The following is a 26,947-nucleotide window of genomic DNA, read 5'->3' on the forward strand; positions in this document are numbered from 1 at the left end:
TGTTTATTGACTTATTTTGACATTTATTTGCCATCTTGTAGAAAGGGCACACAATGTAACAACAATGTAATAACTTAAACACTATATAAATAAAAATGTCCTGGGCATGATTTGGAGGAAATGTATTTATCTGTCAGGCTGGACTGGGAAAAACACTTTGGATGCAAATGATAAAGGATATTAGCGTCAGTTTAATAAAAAAATGAAGCTATTAGTAAAGACGAGACAGTGCTAAAGCTAAAGATTGTAACTTGGGATGTTTATTTCGTAATATTTGCTCGAATTTTGTTTAAAATAACCAGCAGAGAAAAGTTGTTTTTCTGAGACTGCTTCCCAAATAAACCTCTAAAATGAACCAATACCAGACTATAGATTTAATATAAGGTTTTTTGGTAAACTGACAATTCTGATGGCTGGCAGCCAAATATTTATGAAAAAGGTTTTCAGTTCTACTCAGGAACTTGCAGAACAACTTGACAATGTGTTCATACTGTAAAATTAGCGTTAATGGTTAACTCTGGGTTAACTTGCAATAAGTGAATGTAGTACAAAGTCTGTAGCTGGATTAAAAAAAGTTCATTACCAAAAGCTGCTTCATATTCAGAAATATGTTAAATATGTGTAAATCTTTCCGTTCTTTGTCTTTAAGACGTATGAGTGAATTTGAAATAAATCCTACAAAAGCCGTCACACCATCCTGTATGGAACAGCTGAGATATATAAATTTAAACAAGCTTCTCTGTATAACCACTAATGCTGATGTTTTTACTATGAAAAATTGAAAGTTGCTTGTAAGAGCAGTCTGAGGTAAAAGCTGTTCACCTGACAGCTAAAAAACCCCAAGAATTAGGTTCTGGTATCAATGGGAAGGTTTGGCAGTAGACCCACACATTTGGATCTAACAGTAATTTAATTTTGCGTGCTCATAAAGTAATCGTTTTTAATGTTTATTAGTTATTAAAAATTTAAAAAAATGTTTTCACTTAATTTCCTTTTTTATCAGGTGGGGGTGGTGTGAGGATGCCTGACAGAGAACTGAGCTCTACATGTTCTAGTGAAAAGAAATATATTATCTTTGCATACCTGTGTCACAATTTCCTCAGAAAACATTTGTTAACCATGTTGACAAGTTGAGAGGGACAGCACTTTTGTAAGTGTCTGAGAGTTGCATTATTGCCAGAAATAAGGCACTACAGAGAATGTACATGTGTGTGTGTGAGTGTGTTTTGTTTGCATGTTCCTTAGATGTGGGTCAAACTTCAGTCCACTTCTGTCAGGCCACAGGGTCTCCTGAACTCTTGTCCTCGCTCGTGAATCCACTTGTTTGACACTGACAAAACAGAAAAACAAAAAACATGTGAGGACCACAAAATTGCCAAGACAGTTCAATAATGCCTGTGTAATAAAATGAAAAAAAATGTCAGCATGTGGTAAAGATATTTTCCCAGTACAGTTTAGTGTTTGTATGAATTTAAATGTGCTTTTAATAGAAGCTGACATGTGAAGATCTTGAATCTCTTCGCAGTGGTGTGTTTCACCAGCTCAGAACAGGATGAAGTGACAGCCTCACCATATGGTGAGTATTTTGGTTTAAACTCCCCAGCCTGGTTACACAGCCTGCCCAATACATCAACACTGGTTAAACGTATAGGCAAGCCTCACCTTGTACTGTTCATCCAATGAGAGCTCATTCTTGTTAAAAACTGCTTTCACTCATATCTAAATTAACTAAACTATTTTTAAATCATGCAATATCTTCTGTGTATGTGTAATTTTATTTACACCGCCTAAATCTGATCACATTAAGGTATGTGGTTTTTACAAGAGATCCCTTAATTGGGATTTACTGGGATGTGCTATATATAAACATCCATTCACTTACACACATCTGCGTGTCCAGATACCAGTACTAAGGGCATGTTGCGAATCGGTTAAAATTGCCCTTACTGCCTTATTTTTTGTGATCTACAAAAAATGTACAAGGTTCTTCTATCTAGACTAGAATACAGACTAAATATCAAATGAGCATGGTTTTAATGCTGACATTTTGTAAAACGGTTACAATTATCAACCTTGTATTTGTAGCACAATATCTAGGCTGTTGTACAATGGTGTTTGTATTTCTGGAAAAATATTTATGTCATGTTATGACATGTATCAGTAACTTTCCGGGTGTGGTTTCAGGAGTTACAAGCCAGTAGATGCAGTCAAAACTTGAAAGAGCCTGTTCTAAACAGCATATTTTGGAATTGTTAAGTAACATGGAGTCACAAGCAATTTTAACTTTATCGCTTTGATTTCAATCTTAATGTAGCTGTTTTCCCTATCTAATTCAATGTATCAATAGTTAAATGTGATGAATCGAAATTTTCACTCACCCCATTTACTTCCTACTAAGACAGGACAGGCTGCATGCCTGGTCCTATAGTCTCCCTCCCCGCTCTTGAACAGATTATACCAGAACACTGCCGTCCCCTGTGGAGAGATGAAATACACGAAACAATGATGGGAACATCTGGTGTTCACGAGAGAGAAGGAACACGAAGATCCAACAAGCAATGAGAAGAAGACCTGAAGCGGCTTCAAGCTGAGCAGTTTATTGCAGTGTGATACTGACCCCTGTGGTCCTCAAGCAGACTTTTGGTTGTTTGACAACTATGTTATTGCTTGCCACATTGGCAAAAGCACATTTCTGAAGCACATGCAACAAAAAAAACCCCAAAAAAACATGGACATGTGAGACAAGTTAGTTAACAATAAGCAGCAGCCTTTACTGGACAATCTGTGGGCCTATATTACCACAGCTATGTTGACTGGCCAGTGAAAATCAATCTGTTTGATTGAATTTGGAAAAAACTTGCAATACCTTAAGCAAAACGTTCTTATATACTGCAGATGGTCCAGAATGCAGCGGTGTCTCTGTTCTTTGATCAGCCTAAAAGGGCAAATGTCATTCCACAGCTCTTACACCTCCACTGGCTACCCATGGCTGCCTGAATCAAATTTAAATCACTATTGCTTGCCTGTAGAGTGACTTCTGGGTCTGCACTCATCTTCCTGGACTCCATCATGCAAGCTTATGCTCCTCCTTGGCCACTGCATTGCTCCAAGGAATGTCATCTGGCCCTGCCATGCCTGTTTTCAAATCGCAGTCCAGACTGTTCTTGTTTGTCCCCGATGGTTGAACATCCCTCTCTATCTTCAAGAATATCTTGAAGACTCATCTCTTCTGAGAGCACTTCTCGCGTATCACCTCAAAAACCCTGACATGCCTAACTAGCACTTACTCTGCACTTCTTTACCTGTTCTCCTTGCACTTTGCCTTATTGAACAGATTTAGTACTTACTTCAAGGTCTCCTACTGCACTGAAGCTTTAGTGTTGTCCCTCACTTGTAAGCTGCTTTGGATAAAAGCGTCTGCCAAATGAGTAAATGTAAATGTAATACTTCAAAAAGTCCAAAAGTAAAACAGTTTTCATGCAAGAAAAAAAAAAAAAAAAGAGCTTCCATTCAAAATTTGCCAAATGACATCTTTGGCAAATTTTCATACACTACAGAATAATGTAGAGAGAACCTCACACATGAGATCTTCCGTCATTATGTCACGACTTACTGTAATAATTACCAAAGTAAGTCTCGGCACATTGACCCTTAAACTGACACCGACACTGTTTATTTCCCCACAGGAGACATGAGCAGCATCATGTAAGCACACTCAACACACAATAAATGACATTTAATATAATTCTCCCATGCACACACAGAAACACACACACTGTTGTCATCACCTTTCTAGGCCAGATTGCTGCTCCAAAGTCAGGGAAGACCGTGGCACCTCCCGCCTCGACATCACTCATCTGAGAAAAAAACAACAGGTTGGAAACTTTCTCTGTTTTTCTCAAAGAATACACAGCGGTATTCATCAATCCTCCAAGAGCACATCTGTGTTTGTGCTTAACAAAACATACATTTGTTTTACTTGTCAAAGCAACATATAACATGTCAACATACCAAACACTTGTTGCTAAGGAAAATGTCCTTTTTTAGAATATGTAAATGCCAATGGATGCCGATTAACTGACAAATTCTACTGATAATAAATTTAGTAATAAATTATAAAAGTTTTTCTATGTCACTTCATTATAAAACATTATCAAAAAACAAGGTCCAACAAAGAAATAAGGGTTACAAAATAACAAATGACATTTCTACAGACACTACTGGACTGTGCAGTGAGGGAAATCAAGCAAGACTCCAGAAAAACTGGAGAAGAAGAAAAGGGAATATGGTCTTTCTTTAAACTAACCCATCAGTTGTTCCAGGTACAAAGAAGATGTTACTTAGCGGAGATGATCAGTAGTGTCCCACCATACATCTTGTCTCCACGAGTCAAACGCATTTGTTGATCTGAAGTTACGGTCAATTATCTAAAATATGTAATGTGCTATGACTTTTGGATATTTTTTCGTTGTATTGCGTGTTTCAGTGTAAAAATCAATAGTGTCTATACCATTTTAGTTATGACAATTTAACTTTGTTTAACTCTTTCTGCTCTATTTTAATAAACCAAAACAAAACTGCTTTGTCTTATTTCTGTAGGTTTTGCCGCTTATTGAAAGGAATCAAGGGTTTCATTTTATTCTGTCCTGTTATATCCTGTCCGTATCTCGCATTGACTTAAAAACTTGTTTGTTTTATACGATAAATGTTTTACATTTATCGTATACTATAGATCAATAATCTACTAGAGCACATCCACATCATGCACCATGGTGAACACTGAACGTCAAGCAGTCAAAGGTTATGGGAGTTCAACTACATGCCTCATTTAAGAACAAAATATTGTACCTACTTTTGGATGCAATTCTATTTTGTACGACCCAGTGTTAACAAGGGTAAAATAAAGAGTTGCTTCTAACTAAAGCGTGTTAATGGGGACCAGCCAACAAAACTCTCCACAATATGTACTGGAACTGATTGACAGAAAAAGTTTATTCTTAAATATTTGTCTACAAAGAGTCTCAGTCATCTACATGATGGGATATTTATCTCGCACCACTTTAGGGTATTCTCTCCGCATCTTGTCTCGTTACGTCAAGCCATTCTACGTTTCCAACTACAGAACTGTAATGCCAATTAGTAAATCTCTATGGGAGTCAATCAATCCAAGTCCAAGATTGAACCAGAGCTTATGCTTACGCCTATGAAGCTACAACAAAAGAAGGATGGAGCGTAGATCTCAGGTGACTGCCACCCCCAGCCTTCAATCAACGGCGACTGGATGCACGTACTTACGTAGTTCAAAAAAGTTGCCACACGATTTCCAGTGCCTAATCTTTTGAAAGCATCAGGCTCATCTTTCTATGAAGATAAAATTCAAGAGTAAAAATACATGATGAAAACGCTGCACACTCGCACACACATGTACTTACGTAGTTTAGGAAGGTAGCAAGTCTATTTCCATCGACCTTGAGGGTGCTGTCAAAAGGACGCTGCAACAGATGTTTATACGTTTAACCCATCACCAAAAAGACTCACACCAGGGGTCCGCCACTAAGGGCACTAACTACACTCACAACGAATCAAGTTTACTCTATTATCTGTCAGAAACATTGTTAAACCACAAATGAATTACATTTTTCATCTAATCTCAAAATAATAGCTTTATGTTATATGCTTAATATCGCATAATGCACATAAAGATATAAAGATAACATGGAGCACACAGTCATTTCTACTAAAGAGTTATTTCTTTCTGGGTTATCCATATCAGACAATGGCCATTAATCATTTTCATCATTTTCTACTTTCTTACCCCCAGGTGAGTGACGCCATAGCTAAACAGAACAGTTCTTATTTGCAATGACCCTTTGTACTAAAAAAATCAATAATTCCATAGCAAAACAGCTGCACAGATGCACTGCACAGCGTGCATATAGCTACAGATCATGTGAAAAATCATAGATGGTTGCCAGAAATAACACACAGAGAGAACACTGCTTAGATTTAGGGATATTTCAAAGGACTGTAGGAAATGTGGGAAGCATGTCAATTACATCTTTACAACACACTCTGACACACAAGTGAACTCACCCTTGAGAAGTCGTAATGTGGCTCATACTGTCCTCCAACTCCGTAGTTAGCAACCTGGTCAGCCATTGACAAAGATGATTATATATTAAACCAATGTGGTTAAAAATGTATTGGCAAACTACAGTGTATCTACATGTACTGATTTGACATTGTGAATATTGATTTATGTTATTTAATGTAATAACTTAAATGGAGACTATTTTTTGACACTGAGGAGTGTGGATTATCATGAGTGACTGTGGCATTGTTTCTGTGAAGACACACTGCTGTTAGGGTTTTAAAGTAGCTTTCTACAGAAGCTTTGAACACCACAAACTAAATCCTGCTCCTGAGTTAGAACATGCCTTTTTGTTTTGTTTTGTTTTTCTCATGTTCTTTGCAAAAAGGTGAAACACAGTTTAATTTTTCAATCCATAAAAAGTAATTGCAGTGGAAGTGTGACTGAGCCTGGATTCAGACATACTAGGTCAACCTTAATCAGTTTAATCCCTTCAAAGGTAGCATGTTGTATTTAATTTGCTGAAAGATCACTCTCTTTTACACACACTGTTCTTAGATACATTCTGCCTATCATTATGAGAATTACTATGAATATAACTGTCATTTAGAAAACTGGATGTCAGATTTCTGTGTTATATGTGACATGATGATGTAGCAATGTGATTACCTGAAGTAACTCTGCAGTGTTGACTGTGAGGCCTGTGATGTCTTCTATTCTCTGATTAACCCTTTCAATGACGGGGTCATCCTCTCCTTCCAACCATGCACTGAAAAACCAAAAATGTGTACATAGTAGAGTGCACACAGGCACACACACTCACAATAAACACTAAACACAGTAAAAACAAGTTTAGCGCCCCTTGACCTGCAAGTTGAAAATAAAGCTGAAGCTTTAGTGATGTCCCTGGAGTCGCTTTGGATAAAAGCATCTGCCAAATGAGTACATGTAAATCTAAATGTAATCACTGATATCCACAAGAGAGTACCCAAGGAACCTTTCCCCTGAAAGAGTTACCTTTTTGATACTCTGTAGTTGGCTGTGGTCAGGACACCCGTTTTGGGATCACGGACAGTAGCTCTGGCAAGCTGACAAAATAAAACACAAACACACCCACACAGTTGGAGGAAATAAGTATCTTTATAAATATCTACATTTATTCTCCCTTATTAATCTTATATCATAAATACATTGTATATCTAATACTCTTGATTCCTTATATTCTTTTCTCTATGAGAATAAATTCAGAATGTAAGAATGATTGCCCTGTATAATTTATTTTGACTGTGTCCTTGTTACATAGACACAGCATTTTAACAGCACCAGTGCCTGACATCATAAGCTCATGGGCAAAAATTTTCTTCTTATTATTAGTCTTATTTAGCCTCCGATTATGTAAATATTCACAATGTGACAATGTTATAGTTGTCAGAGCTTCACGTGATTGTTGGGCACAATGCTGTGAACAACTGTTAAACACAGAAGATACCCAAACCTTTGCTTGCACTTTGTAAAAGGAATGCACCACCAAATATGATTTTGCATAAGTACAGCGACTGACAAATCGAGTTGATGAGATAAATCCAAAGAGTGTGTCTCTCATTTTGTTTTATGTCTTGTGTATATTTATTATTATTTATTCATTGCTTCTTGTCTCACCCTGGGTTTGGCCAGCTCCTTAATCTTCTCAATCTCCTCGTGTGACAGGACGTCCAGGTAGCGAACGATGTGGGGGCTGTCCCACTCATCCTCCTCCTTCATGGGCTTCAGCAGGAGACGAGGGTTCCTCTTACCATCCTGGTAGCGACAGAACAAACGGCTGCGCCTCTTTTCGTTCTGGTGAAATACATAAGGTAAGCAGAAAATAATAAAGCTTTTTTCTTAATATTTGTATTGGTTAGGAGTTCGTTTTTTTCGTCTGAATCTATGAAGAGGTGAAGAATTATGACAAAGAATGCATCAATTTCCATCATATTGGGAGTGGTGATTAATTTTGACTGTTCCCTGCTGGCAAAATGTAATTTCATAACATGATGAATTTCTAATACTTTGCTCAAAATAACTCCAGTGCACTGATTTTAATTTTTATCAAATAAACCACATACAAAATACTTGTTAATATGTGTTTATAAGCCCGTTTCTTTCATGGTTGTTCGACTTACATCAAACATTTCAAGGCATGGTGAAGGTATCTTGCTCTTCTAATATTAAATACATTCCTTGATTCATTGTGAAATTGAAAGGCCTTGCCTAATGCACTGCTTTTTAAGACAAGCACATGTGTGTATGTAACCAATCTAATATAAAAATAATCTATCTGCTGAACCAAAAGTGTATTTTCATGAGAACAAACCACTTACAGCAGAGGATCAAAGTATCTGGTGCTTTAGGATTTAATTCAGCTGAATGTTAGCACTTCAGATATGTATGAAGAGAACAAGTATTCTGACTGCCTCTCTGTAACAGGTCTTCACATCACATCCAATTCTCCAACATGCCTTTATTTTTCTCTTCATGTCTCACCATTTGAAGCCCCTCTCCTCTGCAGAGGGCCTCGTACGCCTCTCTCTCTGGGAGATGGTCCTTAGGTCTGCTGTAGGTTCCCAGCTGGATGGGCTCCTCAGAGGAAGGCTGGTAGGCCTGGTTCAGCTCATTGAGCTGCTTGAACAGTAACCGCTCAAAATAACGGAGGTTTCCTCCTGCCCTCTGGTGGCCGGGTTCTGTCAGCACAAGAAATATTTGGTTTTTAGTGGCTAAGATCTCATCTGAACAGCAGGCTAACATGTAGAGCTGAAGAAATACTGCATTAAAACATCCTAATTTTAAACAGCGTTGTCCCTTTCATGCCCGTTGACACCACAAATGCAAACAAGTTATCACTCCTAGTTAACAGAAATTGATTTAAAAAAACAAAAACAAAGAAGACAAGAATTGCACTGTAAACATTGATATCTTTTACCTCTCTAGACTTTAGCTTGTTTAAGCTTTATTTCATCACTTCAACCAAGTACTGTATGATTTAATCAAAGACAAACTCACTACAACATCACTTATCATTTATAGTAAACAGTCACTGTGGACCTAATTTTTCCCCACTCAGCTTCACTGAACTCTCTCTTCTCAGTGGTGCAAAGTAATTAGGTTTATTATTATTATTATTATTATTATTATTATTAAGTTACTTCTGAGGTACTTGTTAAATTACTTTTATTTTACACTATTTTATACTGAACAACTAAAGTCACTAGTTACTTTTCAGATTAATACAGCGTATATAACCATCACCAATATGATGCATTGATAAATATTAAACTACCTGCCAGTTTATGTATAAAGCGCTGAAAATGATCACAACATAGACCAACTGCAACATCAAAGTGCTGCTTATATGTTGCAATAATAATGAGCCAACAGTATAATTTCCCACTGACAGGGGCCATTGTGCATAATGAGTACATTTACTTTTGATACATTTTACTGCAACTACTTCAGTACTTTTATTTGAGTGGTATTTTAATGTAGGATCTTTACTTGTACTAGAGTATTTCATAGAGCAGTAGTACTACTTTTCTTGCAGCAACATACTGAGCCTCCTTTCAGAGTGATGCTGCCTTGTGTACCAAAATTATAGTAACCACAGCAGTAAACCATGTGTTTCCCAAGTCTTGATTTAGTTTAGTCTTACTGTAGGAGGGAGAGGTGCAGTTCAACAATCTGCTGGAGGTAACTAAAATGTGAGATACAAGTGAGTATGTGTGGTCTTTTCCAGCAGGGCTGTAATACACACTGATTTAGTGACACAAATTCAGTCCTGAGAGATGCCCAGTACGACCATACTTTCCTACTAATGGGGATCTGATAGAAGAAACCATCAAGCACCTCCATCAATATATTCAACAGGAAAGATTATACAAGTATTATTCAGGTCATAAGACAAACAAATTTCAACCTTCAATTAGAAAAAAAAATGTTTCTTGCATTTTATATGTGGTCTTCCTTGCATGATCCTAGATTTGTACTGTTTCAAAGGAATAGTTCAACATTTTGGGAAACGCACTAATCATTATTTTGCTCGGTTAGATGAGAAGATTGATACAAATCTCATATGTGTGTGTTCAATATGAAGCTGGAACCAGCAGATGGTTAGCTTAGAATAAAAAGGAGCATAAAGCCTTGAAACATGAGGGAAAAAGCCCGACTCCTTCTGTTCGAAGGTAACAGAATCAGCCTACCAGTGACTCTGAAGCTCACTGATGAACAGTGAGTATTTCTTGGCTGAGTGCAGTAACTTCCCAGAGTCGTATAATCTGTCAGTCTCCCATACTGTCGAACTACTTCTTAAACATGTGTCACTGACAACAGATTGAAATTGATTGCTTGCCTTCCTATGCTCCACTCCTTTTTTTCTTACATTTCTAGTATGATTTTATTTGCTTTATCTGGACTATTGCTTTTGTATATCCTTTACTGTTTCAGTTTTCTTTTTCTTTTTTTTTTTGAGCTGTAATACTATGAGTTGCATCTGTGCATTTTCAATGTTAGTAGCACTTGATGCCACAAAGTAAGTCTGTGTCTGCTACATTTGCTCTACCTCAATTCATTTCACTTGACAAGTAATCAAGCATGCCGCAGCTCTAAAAAGAGGGCCTGCAGCTGTCAACACAGCAGAGACTAAAATAACAGTTAGAAACCACCGGCCCTCACTCTGGAGGGACAACACCCTGCTGCTCACAGAGCACCACTGCAGTGAGAGGAGGGTGGACTGTAGTGATGACTGAAACGGCAGGAAGACAACCCATCGGTTATCCCACTGTGGAAGACTGTGGTTGTACTGGTCAGCTAACCAAGGGAGGGAGGCAACTGAAAAATTCAACAGTGCTCCTTAAAAACATGTTAAATGTGCTTTTTTTAAGTTTCTCAAAAGTTGAGACCGTGAACTCATTCATCCATCATTTATGGTTCCAAGAGATCCAAGTAATGAGTCTCATGCTGAGATAAATGATTGTGCGATTATGTGTGTTAGTGTGTACACTGATTCCAGCTTACATCTTCTGTGTCAGTACACTTGCCTATGCTGCATCTTACCAATAGCCACCAGCCGGCGTGTCAGTTCAATGGCTCGAGGCAGGTCTCCCATTTGGTAAACAGAGTAGCTGAGGTAGTCCAAAATGTCCGCCTTGGAAACCACAGCTTCCTCCCCAGCATCCAGCTGCTTCAAAGACTGCTGCATCCATAGCACAGCATGATAATAGTCTGCGTCGTTATAAGCCGTCTTCCCCATGTCGTAGCAGTCGTCCACTGTCAAAAAGGCATTGGAGTGCAAACCTGGAACAGGATTCACTGAATTTAAACACTGACCATAATGTACTGTGATTTCACTTACCAGAAATCTTTTCATGACATATTTATCATCAATTATTCATCACAGGTGAATCATGGCAAACACGAATATCTGCCGTAGAGCCCAACTCGTACTGAACTTTAGGCCAGTACAGATATTGATATTTAATTTAGTTATTAAAGTATTTAATCATTGTGACCAAGATATGTACTTAGCAGGGAGTTTTACAGCTGAAAAATAATTCAGCGTAGCATTTTCTAGTTACTTAATATCCAAGAATACAATAGTGCAAATGCCAAAACAACATATCTGTGGTAAGATAACATGGGCTGATACACCCACCGTTTGATTCCATTCTCCATACAGATTTTTGATTTATGAATCCACTCTGTGGTTGCTATGCTTTTCCTGTGGTGTATATTATATTTATTACACATTTCCTTTGCTGCTTTGACACTTCAATTTACCTACATGGGATCATCAAAGTTTATCTTATGTGATCTTATCTTTTGCGTTGGTTTTTTTTTTTTGAGCATCTTGTGAAACAAAGTGAGACTAATTATTCTACTTTTCTGTTGGAACATCATCTAAAATATGAAAATGTAAATCTATGTCTACTTTAGCAGACATCTGATTTCTCACTTTTTGGCCAACTATCCATTATATATTGGTTCAAAGTTGTTTGCTTATAGGCAGATAGAGATATGCAGAGTCAACTGACATTGGATGGATCCTAGTTCAGCATAAAAAGCAGAGTCAAATGGCATAGATACACTCATACAAAAACAGGCTTGTGCCTCATTAACTGAAAACAAACACATACTTGCATAAGTCTGCACAAGTACACACCTTTTCATACCTGTGTTGCATCCAAATAGTGTCTAGATGCCACTGGTATGGGACTGCAGTTCAAACCTAGCAACTATACTTCAAGTACATCTCAACTGACAATTAGTTATGTGTATTAGTTTGAGGATTTCTGACTTTGGTGACTATTTGAAGTATAAAACAAGACTATGGTGGAGTCAGTACTGCATGCCAGTTAATAGATCTGTAAATAATTCAGTCATTAGACCCTTAACCACAAGAAAAGTTAATCTTCAGTCATGTCATGTCCCAGAACCAAAATAATAACTGATAATAACACAATAACACTTGACCCCAGACCCGCCTTAAACTAACTCTTTGAACTGTTGAAGAAGTGAGGACAGGTCAACATGACCTAATTTCACAAAAATGTACTCTGTCAGGAGGTCCAAAACTCAAACTGGTTTTCACAAGAAAATATATAAATACACAAACACACAAAAATCGTTAATGGCAGATGCAGTTTGCCTTCCTCTCTCTCTTTTAGAAAGTTACACACTGCTCTATCGATGTTAATATATCCATGCTATTTTTTTTTTTTTTTTACAAACTCACTCCACACTCCTTGGTTACCTGGCAGCTTTCCTCTTGAGAAGGCCTCAGAATCCAGTTGGTACGTGTCCTGAAGACGCATCAACGCCTTGGCTGCACCCGTCTCGTCCTCCTCATCTGGGAAGTACTGTCTGTGTATGGACATGTTGGAAATGAACCCTGAAGAAAGGAAGTAAGATAAGGTTAAGTTGGAAATGTTTGAAATGAAATGAAAATGGTGTTTTGATAAGAGAAAAAAGTGTAAGGGAATTAAAGAATCACCAAATTATCCAAAGGATGTTAAATGTACAACTTTGCTAGAACTTAGCAACTTAAGGCGAAAATAATTTATAGTAACATTTAAGTAAACTAAACTGTTTCTACTGTTTAGTAAACTAAACTGTTAGTAAACACTCAAATTTTGGTAATTTTCAAACCATCAAAAGTCAGTTTTGCTACTTTGTATCACTCACTGATACAAAACAATGGTTATCAATAGACAACCATTGATATCTGTTAAACACACAAGGCCACGTTCATGCAAAGGGGGGGGGGGTCTTAGAAGATGTGTTTGTACTTCTCGAATGAAAGCTGACATTTATAAAAACAAACATAATGGGTGAAAATGCACACTAATATTAAACTCATTTGATTGATTTTATTTAGACCTTTTATATCCTTTACATTTTTTTAGGAGTTTCCCGAGATTGGGTTAATGTTCCTCTTCCGTTGAAGTGAAACATAAATGATACTGATTTTACTTGAACAAATTTAAATACATTAAACAATAAAACTGCAAATCACCCTCTTTCTTCTAATGGGCCTTTGTCTTTGTAGTTTTTCTGTCTTTCTTTTCCTGTCTCACCGTGTCTGCAACAAAAGATATTAATGAAAACAAAGGCAACAAAGGTTGTCGCCAATATCTTTGATGTATTCAGGCTCATAACCCACAGTCAGCACAAGCTTTCCTGCCACAGGAGTACCAGACTTTCTGTAAATAATTCAGCGCCTCTGTTCTGACCTCAGACAGACATCTGAGTGACCAATATTATCCTCAGGTTGCCTTTACCAAGTAATCAAATTTAGTTCAGTGTCTCCTGCATGTGACTAATGATGACTACTAACAAGAACTATGCATGTGTGCCCTTTCATATTCCTTATCACCTGATAAGGAATATCACCTCATCTGCTATTCAGTAAAAGCAGAAACTTCCAAGGGCAGATGTGACATTTCTATGTGTTGTATTCGCTTGGGGGTATTCAGAGGAGGAAACTTTTTCATCTACATACCAGAGTCATGTGTGATACTGTATATCATATATGACTGGCAAAGGTCCAAATTCCATCCTTCTTTCTCTCTCAGTGTCAATTTTTCTTTTAACTTGCTTAAAGAGAAACAAAATGTGGATAAAGGAAAATGACTCATGACTCATGGCCACGTATACAGATTCACTTGTACGACACCCAGTACACTCTCATGCTCAATTCATCTGCCTGACACAGATATGGACCTAGGTCTAAACATGCACACACACACACACAAACACAGAGGGAGAATATGGTCAAAATATGCAGAGATGAGGAACAGCTGCAGCTACAACATGACAGTCTCTGTTCTCCCTCTGTTCATGTGGGGCGCAGAGTGTTTAAGGAAGAGCAGCACAACAGAACTTTCCACTCTGCAGTCAAACCAGTCAGCTCACACCCGCTCTGCATCTTTTATTCAACCCTGACCGCTCGCTCTCCGCTCATGTTGAGACTAGCCCCATAGAAAAAGTGGTGAATGCTGCCCTTCAGATGCACTATACGAGGTGAAGCGATATTTTAAGGTGGAATGAATGCAGTGTCAACAGGAAAGGTTAAAAACTGCTGAGGCTAACAGATTGAGATTTAGCCAAGGCAGCAAAACTGATGCAAACACCTTTCTAATTGGATTGAAATTATTTCAACTTGAGCAAAATTTATAGTAATTTCCAGATATGACATCAATTAAAGCAGACAGACACGGAAAAAAAAGAATTAGACTGGATTAAAATAATAATTATAATAAGTTTCTTGGTACCCTTTGGGCTGAGCTGTCACACACACAGGCGGGTCACATATTCAGTGTGCTCTTATTATGGGAGCAAATGTCTGTATACTCTGTCAGGCAGCAGACTCTGCATGTGGCCAAAAAACACAGACTCACAGATGCTACGGGAGTCAATTTTACACAGATAAAGCAAGGCCAAAAACTGTTTATTGCCTTATCTGAACACAGTTTGCTCATTAGATGGATAGGTATTATTACTCATTATACAGAAAACAATAATGCTCCCAGCAAAGCTAAATCACGGCATACTTCTCCAGTCGTCCTTCACCCACATGCTGTTTTAGGGGGAATTTCCTCACCATCTGAAGGGTTCTGAAGCACCAGGCTCTCCAGTTCAGACCACTCTGTGTTGAGTCTCTTCATCAGTTTGTAGGCATTTACTGGGTGGGCGAGGTAACCCTCTGGATCAGAGGTGGACACTCTGGTCAGAGCATCCAGTTTCTTGGCCCAGCTAAAAGACAGACACAGTGTTGTTACTACTGTGGAAGCTCCTGTTACACAGATACATGCAGTATATATTTAAAGACACAGCACACATTCTACATATCATTTCACATTGATTTTACCTGCCGATGTAACAAAGGAAATAGTGCACAAATTAGATAAAAATACTCCAGCTCTTGTGATAAACTTCCACAGTTCTAAACAATAAATGGTTAAAGAATTGTTGATATGAACCAATCGCGTTGTTTATTGTTGATGGAACAGACAAATATTTTACTTAATTTGTCCTGTTTCTAAAAGATATTTATAATATTTGTAAAACATTCCAGTGATATGGAGAAAATTTTAATTCCTTAATCCAAAAGGAGGGATTAGTTTGGATTATCATGGTAACTCTTACACAACATTAGACAAATGAAGTGTAACAGGTCAGTGATAAGAAGCTGGATTCAAACTGACAACATCAAAATCACAAGACACATGAGAGAGACATTAAGAAGTCATCAGCAGTCAGTGGTGGAAGAAGCACTGAGATTTTTTACTTAAGTACTAATACAACAGTGTTAAAATACTCCATTACAAGTAAAAGCTCTGCATACAAAGCCCTTGCTAAGTAAGAAAGTACTTCACTCAGTACTATCAGTACTTCATTGAAGTTTAAATGACTTGTTCTGCATAAAACTGGCACTGGTGACTTTTATATTTCCGTAGTCGTTTAGTCCAGTTGCTCTCAGCCTAGGGGTTGGGCACCTCCAAAGGGTCACAACATAAATCTGAGGGGTCATGATAATATTAACAAAAGAAGAAAGAATAAGGAAAAAAAACTCTGCTACACAAATCTGTATTCATTTGTCATTTTTTCTTTTCTTGTTTTGTGAAATATTGGACAATTTGACCTCTTACAGCCTTTAACTGTTATTTAATTGAAACCATCAAACCAACATGACAAGTAGACACTGGGATCAAAAGCCAACAAGGCTGGCTTAATCTTTAACAATATATTACGTATTATAAGATTATCATATTATCATAGTAACCAGTAGCAGGACTCAGAATGTACCTTTTGACTGCAGCGAGCTTTGACTCCTCTGCTTTTATGTACTCCCTCAGGGATTGGACCAGCTCTTTCTCTGTGTAGATCAGGTCTGTCGACAGACACGGAGAGAGACAGACAGACAGACAGACAGACAGACAGGAAGACAGATACTGAGGGAGAGGTTTCAGGTAATGTGCAGGTTTAGCATTTGCTAGAAAAACTGTCTACTATACTATTTCAAAGCTTCTTTAATCAGTGTTTTTGCCTTGGTTTATTTAATCAAAAACAGTGAGAGTATTGCTAGTACTGGTCCTTGCTTTAAAAACCTATAAAATATATTTTTGGTATCACCGTTTGTCTTATAATTAGGCTGAGGTAAAAATAAATCTTCAGCCACAGACTGTGGCCCTTTGATTGTATAGAATTACTCAGCAAACTGCAGAGGTGTGTTCATCCATGAGCCTTTGAGGAGATGGTTGGATTGTGGTGTGCATAGTAAACAATTCCATGGAAATGTGCAGCCATGATTAATTCACAGGGGTTGCCAAGGAAGAGGAACAGTGAAAAAACACTTTCATTATTTTTGCATCCAACCCCAGAAGGGCCAAGTGCAGTAAATCAGTCTGACTTAAGTGACTGTTTAAGTCATGAGATTCAGCTTGTTGACTATGTGATGCATAATGTGTGATGGAAATCCTGCGAGCTGGTTAAATTGTGTTGAAAGAAACATCAGATGTCTAAAGCAGAAGCATTTGTTGAATGTTGATCGAGGAGAGTGGAGATGAGCAATACAAGTTACAGTTTAGTAATACCACCCAGTTCTGAAGGTCATCCTCCTTGCAGGGTGTATTTAAACCTATACAATATGTAGTACATGTCCACAGCACCTATCCACACATGTGTGTAGATTCTATTGGGTACCAAATCATAAACATTAAATCATATTGATCTAAGTCATGCTGTTTATTTTAGGCAATACTTTCCCAAGGTAAGACAGTCTATCCCAGAGCTGAAGGGCCGTGTGTTAAGACTGTTCACTCCACTGACCGGAGGCTCTGTCCATCTTATCATTATGACCATGGTTGCTTATGGCAACTGCAGCTGGGGACAGGGCCAGCCTGACTCTATCAGAGTCTTAACAACTATACTTGAGAGGGACAGCGGACTATTGCCTTCGAGTTTTTTGTAGTTGACCTCTGGAAACACTCCCTGATACCACATAAAGACCTAAAGAAGGGACCAATCCTTCATATACTTGTTCAAAAGCAGAGGTCTTCTTCTCACATATTAGATTTATGAGGGCACAAAAGACAAACAGTTTAGGGGGGGATTTGCAGGCTCTGTTTTGTTGTTTCTTTTGAAGTGTGGACAAGACCTCTGAATCACACCTATAGAAACCAGGCTGTGTTTGAGCACTGTGCACAAAAACTAAACAGAATGTTCACAGATTTAAAAAAGGAATCAGTGAACCATAATTATTTATCTTAAAAGTTATTCAGGCTACCATGAAATAAACTAAGACTTCTTTCCTTCCTGCCCACAACCTCCATTTAAAACCTTTTTATGGCAAATAAAAGGCATGCATTCCTGAGCTAAAAATTGTTTTCTTCTACATGTAGCACTCAGCAATTTCCACAGAGAGTGACAGTAAAAGCAGCTGCACTTTCCTAATTAAATATTAAGTCCAAGTTGAGTAGTAGTAAAGTAGTAAAGTTTATTATAGCTTTCAAAGCAAAATTCAGGTTTTCTTCTGATTATGCAGCACAATAACTGCGTGTCAACTGCCTTGTGAGTTCAATATACATAATTAGAGCAAAATATTTAATCAGTAAAGAGAATTTTGTAGCAAACTCAAGAAACAATGTAGCTCTTTAAAAACTCACCTATAGAGGTGAAGATCTCTGCTTGTGTGGTCCAGCAGCAGCAGAGCAGAGCCCAGGAGATGAAAAACAGAGACTTCCTCATTCTGTCTTTTTCAATAACCTGCAATGACAAACATTATCACATCATGTATCACACGATCTGAGCTCATTTCATTTTCATGTCGTAAAATACTCCAGTGTAGCAGGCCAGTTGGTTATTATTCATTAGGCCAATGAACAAATTGTGCCAGACAGTGTTAAACACATGGGGAGATTTTTTACCCATTATTGATTGAGTGTGTGTTCATGTTTTTCATACAGGTCCCTTTAACATTTCGATACTTCATACCATGTCCATCCAAAAGTTGGCACTGTGCTTTGCTTTGATACTGGCTGACAAACACTATTTTGATCACAATATGTGGTCCGTCTTATTCTTAAACGACACATAAAAATCAACTTGCAGTTTGTATTACCCTGAGTCAACAGTTTAAGAAATGATGCTGTGTTTCCATACTAAATCAACTGATGGTCTAACAATATTCAAACTTTCCAGTATGTTTCCTACAAATGAGTCACCAGTGCCTGCTGGGAGGCAAGCTGTCATCTTGGCCTCAATGCCCGGTTCTCATTATGAAAGAATAATAAAAAGGACATTGTGGAGAAAGAATAGTGTTTTTTGTAATAAAACATTTTGTTTCTACATTGCAGAATATATGTAGGAACCTTCATATTATAAAATCACAAAGCACAACAAAACATCTGGTTCATGCAAGGTCAGTTCATTTTCTTTTTCCATGTTCTAGTCCGGAGCTCGACATGGCCTCCAGATACCTAATAAAAAATGTTTGTGACTAATGAAAGGACTAAATAAAGCTCCATGTCCAGTGTAAGTAGTAGTATTATAAACCAGAGCTGGCACTGCAGAAACTCTCAAGTAATTTTCTTTCAGAATGTTAACGTCAATTCAACCATAACAGGTTATATCTTTCACATACTGAACCTACAATTAAAGATCTACTTGACATATTTAACATATGACTTCTTTAATAATTATTAGAAATAGTCACTAAACAGCAAGTTAGATTGCTATCACTGGCAGTTTCAGTTCAAACAGCTATGTAAAGCCCATAATTCTACATTTAATGATGATTTTTAGGATGATATTGTCAGAGGCTGCCACGTTGCTTTAACAAACATTCATTCTTTCAAATGAGTAATAGTGTTATCTAGGGCGAAAGGAACATTAGCTGCGTGGACTTTCAGCTACTGCGGAGCCAACAACAGATCTGAGGCTCAAAAAACAAGACTACACAATGACGTATCACCTGGCAGAAACTTTCTGTTCACAGTTCAGCACTGAGGCCTTGCTTTGTTTGTGAGAGTGACACTGCTCCACTTTCTCCTCTTGGATTTCGTCTAATTCTACTTTACCACATCACTTCTCAGTTAATGACTGCTTTCCGTTGACTGTGTGCACAAACAGCATGTAGAAATACATACTTCCAAATGTCAGCACACGCACGTACACACGCACACATACTTCTGTCTGCATCAGTATCTAATCAACAGCTTAGTGGGACAGAGGATCTGAAGCAGAAAAGTGGCACCTTGATTGTTAGTGTGTTAGAGAGGAATCTGCTCTAGGTGAAAAAGAAATAATTTCACTTACATGACTGACAAAATACAAGTCAACTTTCTGTTGTTGCCAAAATTAGTTAATGCATTAAGTGGAAACATTTAATATGAACCTGAGAACACCAGGACACCAACATAATGTCAAAGAGGAAGTGAGTCACCAACATGCAGAGTACATTTCCAGGACAAAATGTCAGTGAACATGCTTCAGGGAAAAAAATAGAACAAAAGCACAACTGTCTGCCAATTACATTATCAGAGTTCAGTGGATCCTTTGTAAAGCAAAACATATTGGAAGATAGAATTTCATTTATTAGTGCTAAATGGACACTTTTAATGAAACAAACATCCAAGACAAAATGGTACTAACTAACAGTATTATTGGTGAAGGGTCGGAAATGGCTTTAAGCATGCAGCAAGTCACTGTTAATTCAAGTTCCACTTTCCAGAGTGTTTCAGTCTTGCATGTCTCACATGAGATCTTCATTTTCAATGTTTTTTTTCCTAACAGATAGCCGATGCTCGATAACCACCAATAACCAATAACCTGCAGGATTAAATTGTAGGCTGCTATTTAGAATAGACTGAGCGTGTCTGTAATTTATTTATAAAAAAAATACCAATACACAGCGGTTAAAGTGGACCGGAACGATCCAGAATGTCTGAGCAGAGAGCGAGACAGGTGAGTGCACACACAGTTCTTTTAACTTCATTGTTGCAGAAGAAGCAGCATCCCGCTGATCCAGGAACACATAAAAAGCTTTGCGTTAAAAATTCATGAGGTGAAGATCAGTTCTATGCACGATTAAAAAAAAAAAAAAGAGCAGAATCATTTGACCTGCGCAGAGAAATGTGCTTCTGGTGTGAACAGCCAGACTACTGCTCGTGTGACATAGTTGGACTGGCATTAAACCTCAAAATAAAATTAAAAAAAAAATCAGCACAGTGGTCAGCTTTTCTTCTGTTTTTTATACAGAAGTAGCAACATTTCGAAATGCTGTGGGGTTAGTCTGATGTGCAGTCTGTTAACTGTGAGACCTGTGGCAGTGAATACCCGATCAGAGGGAACAGAAGTCCCTGGACATTCAACGTATTATGGTTAAGCAGTTAATTATGAACAACACTATCTTACATGAAAACAAGTTTTTTTTTTTTTAAATAACCATCTGATGAATCTTAAGAAGAACTACAAAAAAGACCAAAAACCTCACAAACATTTTGATCAACAAACCTGCTCTTAGTAATTGTGTTGGTGAAACGAAAAGACTCGTTCTCTGCATTCCCTTTGACTCTCACATTTCAGCTTCATCATTTACAATTATAGTTATTTTTGTTGGACTTCACCACATTGGGTTTGAGTATATTGGTCAGTGCCTGTGTATCAAACATTTGAGAATGCGACTGGACGGAAATTCACACACCAACACATATTTGGTGTTACTTTTTGGCCTAGGAGTAAAAGCACATCAATTTTCTTCACATAGAAATGTCATCCTCTCTCCTCCACGGTGGTGGAGAGCTGCAGAGCTGTCCTAACTTGTTGGAAGCTGCCAGAAGGTATGAAAGGACAAACATACTCACGTAGTCCACAGATATAGAAATAAAGGACACTACTATTAAATCAGCCTCTTCGCCTCCTCGAATATACTGAGTGGATTAAAGCTTTTGATGTGCCTGCTTGGCCTTAATATTACAAATTATGATAAATTAAACACAAGAAAATACAACTTCAACATGGAACAGGCTCCTATGCCATGCATACTAATTAATTTCCCACCATCTAACGTAATTACTGAGAAGACTACACAAATATTGGTTATGCATGCATGAGTGTTTTGATTAGTTGGATTGGGTGCACATAGCGCACGGATGGGGCTCGACCACGGAAGCAGAAAATCAGTGCCTAAGCTTCCTACATAATGAACGACGCCCAAATATGCATACTGGCTGAGGCTGAACTCAAAACATAGGTTAACTAAACAGTAATTTGGGTGTGATTTGCATTGTTGATGTAAAAATATTTTCAGACTTCAACTGTGTGCAAATGGTGCTATTTCCTGTTATTTTCCTGCATTAAATTTGGAAGAATCAGCTAGTCAGTCTTTTGTGTTGAGTGTACACCAGAACCAGTGAAGAAAAAGACACCACAGATTTCACTTCGGTGCCATAAACAGAGATATCCTTCACTCTCAGGTGAGAACTTCTACTCCTTGCTAACAAAAGGTTCATTAATCACTCCCAAGTCCCTTTCTCTGGGAAATGTATTCCTACTGGTACTAATTCAGCTTCCAGTGCATTAGGTAGGAGGGCATTTGTTTTACTTGGTGAGTGCCAGCCCAGATAACTATTACCACAGTCCTAAACTACAAATAACAGCACCAAAGCTCTCTCCTTGTAATTTACAGCCTGTGTGATTACCCAGCCCAAACACAGTCTTACTTGTTGTTGCAGGCCGTAACACCCGTCACATTCCTGGCAAGGGGCCTGTTACATTTACTACCCAAGTCTTGACCCTTGCCTGGCATTTCTGGCAAATGTGGGGAATAGCACTCAGGAGAGGACAGGACAGGATCTATATACGATAGGTCATCAGAGGACAGAACTGGACAGTGTTTTTTATCCACCCTCTCCTCAGATTGAAAAAAAGGATAGTCTGTATTCTGTTCAAGCAGAAATGTTCTCTTAGATTCTGATGATTCTTTTACAGAGAATGAGTTCTTTTTATATGCAGCAAAGACTTTCTTAAACATCAAAGTGTGTCATTTGTGGTGTTTGGCATTTTCAGTCACTGCGACAACATTTAGTTATTTGTTCATTGGTTAACAAGTGAGTACAGTGTTAAGCAGTGTTCTGCTGTGACAAAATCTGCTCTTTTCTCACCAACTTTTGGATTTTTTCAGATGACTGTTTTTTTACATGGAGGTTTGGTTCCATGAGAGAGATAAGGAACACACTCTCTCTTGCAAAGCAGTCAGGATCCAAGGTCTGTAATGGGGCAGGGGTCACTTTAGAGCAAAAGTTTACTCAGGGAGTAAATTCTCCATCTGTAGTTATCTTGTTTAGTTCTACTGGACTGCACTTCACTTCAACATATCCACAGACAAAAACCTGGCTGGTCCAAGCAGCAGCTGTCTTGGGTCACACAAGTGCCAACTGGGGAAGTTATTAAAACACATTTCATTTTTAGTTTTGAGGGAAAACAGATTAAAACATGTGTCAAGAAAAAAGGACAAAAATGATCTTTATCACCTTTTTCTCCCATGGTAGTTTGAAAAATATGATTTCATAAGAAATGCAAACGAGAGCAATGCCAAAAAGTAGAAAGTACTTACACTGATGTAAGTAACAGAGCGACATCAACGCAAGTGAAGCAACAGTTATAGGAAATGTGTTTTATAAACTAAATTTGTCATTCAGAATCAAATCTACAAAATATAATTAATGTGTAGGACGTGGGATAGCTCAGGGAAATGATCAAGATAAAGTACACCAGGAGGATGAGGCATATGAAAAAATTGAACCGCAGCCTGACTCTTGCTTCACTGGAAAATCCAACGCATTCAAACAGATAACAATGTCCCTGTACACCCAAAAGTGATTCCCAGAACAAAATATGGAGCTATTTACCTCACACATGACTGTCTGACAAAGCCAGACATTCAAACTCACTCCTATGTCTCTTTGCAAAAGCTGTTACTGAGTGTATAAAAACATCCTGCTTGGGGGCTTTTTTATCATGGCAGTTTACAAGGTTTCTATATTACATTTTGGCAGCAAAGACCTAATTCCAGTATTTTGGTAGAGCTAACATGGAGTAAAAAACTGTAGTCCTCATAATTCAGATGAGATGCTTGCCAATTCCTTGCACACTGTGAAGGCTGCATATGGTGCAAAGAGATAAGCAACAAATGGTTGATGCTGAACAGGTATTTTTTTGTCTGATGTCAATCAGTAAACAGGGCTGGCATGTACTCCCCACGCAAAGCCATAGACAAAATACAGACTCATGTAATCATGCAAACACACAAGAGCACAGAGTGATACATGCATGTTACGTAGCCACATACAATCTGTGCATGTACAGTATCCACAGGCTGTGAACATGCTCAGGCAATCACTGCCTGCCACTCTCGAAGCTTTAACTGTCCTCGAGCAAAGAAAACAATTTCAAACTCAAACATGTCGTTGCTGTTGCCACGTGCAATTTCAGTTTAATCCTTGGGTAGAACAACTGTTCCTCCACAGTTAGACTATAATTAGATCAATGTGATGTTCTGAGGCGTCATTGCCAGCGAAATTTTGATTGATTATTTGATAAGACAAATGATGTCCTGAAGTTCATTCACTCTTTAGGCAATGTTACACCAAGTGTACAAAAAACTGCTCTGACTTTCACTTCCAGTGAACATCACATGAGGGGTGAGCAAAGAGCATGATTTCTAGTTTTTGAAGCAATTTCCTAACCCTACACAGCCAACCAGCCAACCAATAAAAACACTTATTGTGGCTTTTTAGTCTGTCCCTGGGACAAAGGAAGTGATTATTTCCACAGGGTTTAGCTGACCCTGTACACTAGGAAATATCAGGAAGGAAGAGCAGTGTAGTAAATCTCTGTGTGGCAAAAAATTAAAAAAAAAAGATCCTTCCAAGACTTCTGCTGACCATATGTGGTTGATGGAAAAGCAAATATGTCTCAGATGCAATGAGAGATGAAAAACATTTGAAGCCACGTTGTTGGTAAAATAATTTTTTTTTTTTTTTTTTTTTTTTTTTTTAAATCAATCAATATTACTTAAAGCGGAAACCATGCTCATGTAGCAGCCAGACTATCTAAACACCAGTAATCTGTAACCAAAATGCTGTCGCCAACAGGTTCATCTCAACCTATTCATACCACACAGTCCCGGTTTACAGAGTGTGCCTCATTTCAGACTAAGCATTAACATAAAGAGACAGACGGGCTCAAAGATCCATGCATATGCAAGCATAAATATGGACAGGAGCACAAACACAAACACACAAATACTCAAACACACACACAGACACACACACACACACACACACACGTTTTCTTTAAGTGCAAGAGTACACAAACACACCATCCACTTCCAGAAATCTCTGTGGTATGTAAACACTGAACGCTTGTACAAATAATATTCAATAAAACAAGAAACAAATGTTGTAATAAGTATAAATATCCCAGGCATTTAAACAAGTATTGCTTCAATGTTTAGAATAAAGAGACATAAACAGACCGGACAGTGGCTGCAATAAGGAAAAGAAGGTAGACTGTGAGAAGGGAAGCTCATCAGACAGAGACAACTGTAAGTAATAACTTCATTAAGCTAATCTATGTCCTACCTGTGTCTCGCATAGCCTGAGTGTGCATGCTGCCTGCTGCAGATTTAATGGATCCCATTTATAATGGCTGCCATCTACAATTACTACCATTGTGCTACATAAACATCCCTGCAGGGCATCGCTCACCTGGCATGCCTCCAACATTTTATACTGGGCCTGATTGTTCATTTGGCATTTTGTACTATTTGCAGAGGGTGGACAAAACCAATGTCTTTTCTTTTGGAGCTTTTTACCTACGAACTAACCAACCTTTGTGGTTGATCAACCACTGTGAACTTGCTCAGATTAAAGGGTCAGTTCTAGAGCGGAAACAATTAGTCAATTATTCAACAAGAAGACTGACGGGAAATTAAATGACAACTATTTTGAAAAATGATTAATCGCTTAAGTCAATCCTCACTCAGTGAGGCAAAACATTCTCTCGTTCCAGCTTCTCCAATGTCAGAAATTACTGTTTGTCTTTGATTTGAGACAAAGTAAAATGAATGTCTTTTTAGATAGGGGATCAGACAAAACAGGACATTTGAAGGCTTGAAGGCTTTACCTTCTCCCAGTTTACTGACAGATTAATTGAGAAAATAATCAGCAGGTTAGACAATAATGGCAATAATCATCAGTTGAAGCCCTGGTATATTCCCACGACTAGATACCAGCTATAGTAGTATCAAATCAAACCTCTACTGGTATCTACTTATGAGAATATGTTAGGGTTTGAGACATCTGGAGCTTGAAAAAAAAAAATTAGCAATTGTTTGGACAATCAGGACCTTATGTCTGTTTGAAGCAAATATGCAAAAACATTTGTTGGTTCCAGGTTCTCTGATGTGAGAATTTGATGCTTTTATAGGTCATACATTACAGATAGATCAAATGATTAAGCAGATGAATCAATAATCATTAAATCTGAATGTTTGTCAATTGAAGTTGGGTAAAATTGGGTCTGAGCGGCAGCAAAAACGAGAGCCTCGTCTTGCTGACCCTGGATCTGCTCATCATCTCCAGCTGGAGAGTAGCCGTGCCGGTGACGTCAGCCCCAAGACAGTTGTTTCTAGAAATTCCCAACACTGTAGCTCTTTGAGTCCGCGGACTCTCCTGCACTGCGAGCTGCAGGCTTCATGCGCTGAGATTTATATTAACTGCGCCAAAATACAAAAAAATGACGTCATTGTAACTTAAGAGAGTGAGCGAAATCAACAATGTCATGTGCGCAACACCGTAGGAGAAGCTCGGCCACAAAGTTTGTGCAAACTTTCAAAAACTTTCTCCCGTTTCGCTGAGAAACATTGCTAGCCGATGCTCCCATTACAATGTAACAAACATGTCGGAAATAAACACATACTTCAAGAAATATCTAGCACTTGTAACTTTACCGTCTTGCTGCCACACATCTCTAGCGTGACTCTTCGCTTCCAAGAAAAAAGAAACCTGTTGGACTCAGTTATTGATCATCTAAGCATGTTCGGGAGGACACGAGCTCGACCACTCAAGCCCCCTTCCACAGAGCTAAACACGGGCTCTTTTAGCTAATTATACACAATATTTAATATTTTCTTACCTTTTTTCTCTTGGGTATTACAGAGCAACGTCACACCTTGGTATGTGGACACAGTTTCAGTTGGTACCCCCTGGTTATGAACAGGATAGAGAGGGGTTTTGGTCGCTGCCACGTACAGAACCTCCTGGA

General features: G+C 38.2%; 1 protein-coding gene across 1 annotated transcript; it reads right to left on the reverse strand.

Moving 5' to 3' along the window:
- p4ha2 (prolyl 4-hydroxylase subunit alpha 2) lies at positions 1-26,947 on the reverse strand. Its single transcript, XM_022762394.1, has 15 exons — positions 26,819-26,947; positions 18,279-18,385; positions 16,427-16,516; positions 15,222-15,373; positions 12,873-13,010; positions 11,177-11,416; positions 8,615-8,811; positions 7,751-7,927; positions 7,109-7,179; positions 6,761-6,860; positions 6,094-6,147; positions 5,296-5,361; positions 3,789-3,857; positions 2,379-2,475; positions 1-1,330 (listed from the first exon to the last, which is right to left on the reverse strand). Exons 2-15 carry the CDS (start codon positions 18,365-18,367, stop codon positions 1,260-1,262), a joined length of 1,611 nt encoding a protein of 536 aa, XP_022618115.1. The 5' UTR covers positions 18,368-18,385; positions 26,819-26,947; the 3' UTR covers positions 1-1,259.

This window comes from Seriola dumerili, unplaced genomic scaffold (assembly GCF_002260705.1).
Source record: "Seriola dumerili isolate Sdu_G_001 unplaced genomic scaffold, Sdu_1.0 BDQW01000449.1, whole genome shotgun sequence".
In the NCBI taxonomy this organism is placed as follows: domain Eukaryota; kingdom Metazoa; phylum Chordata; class Actinopteri; order Carangiformes; family Carangidae; genus Seriola; species Seriola dumerili.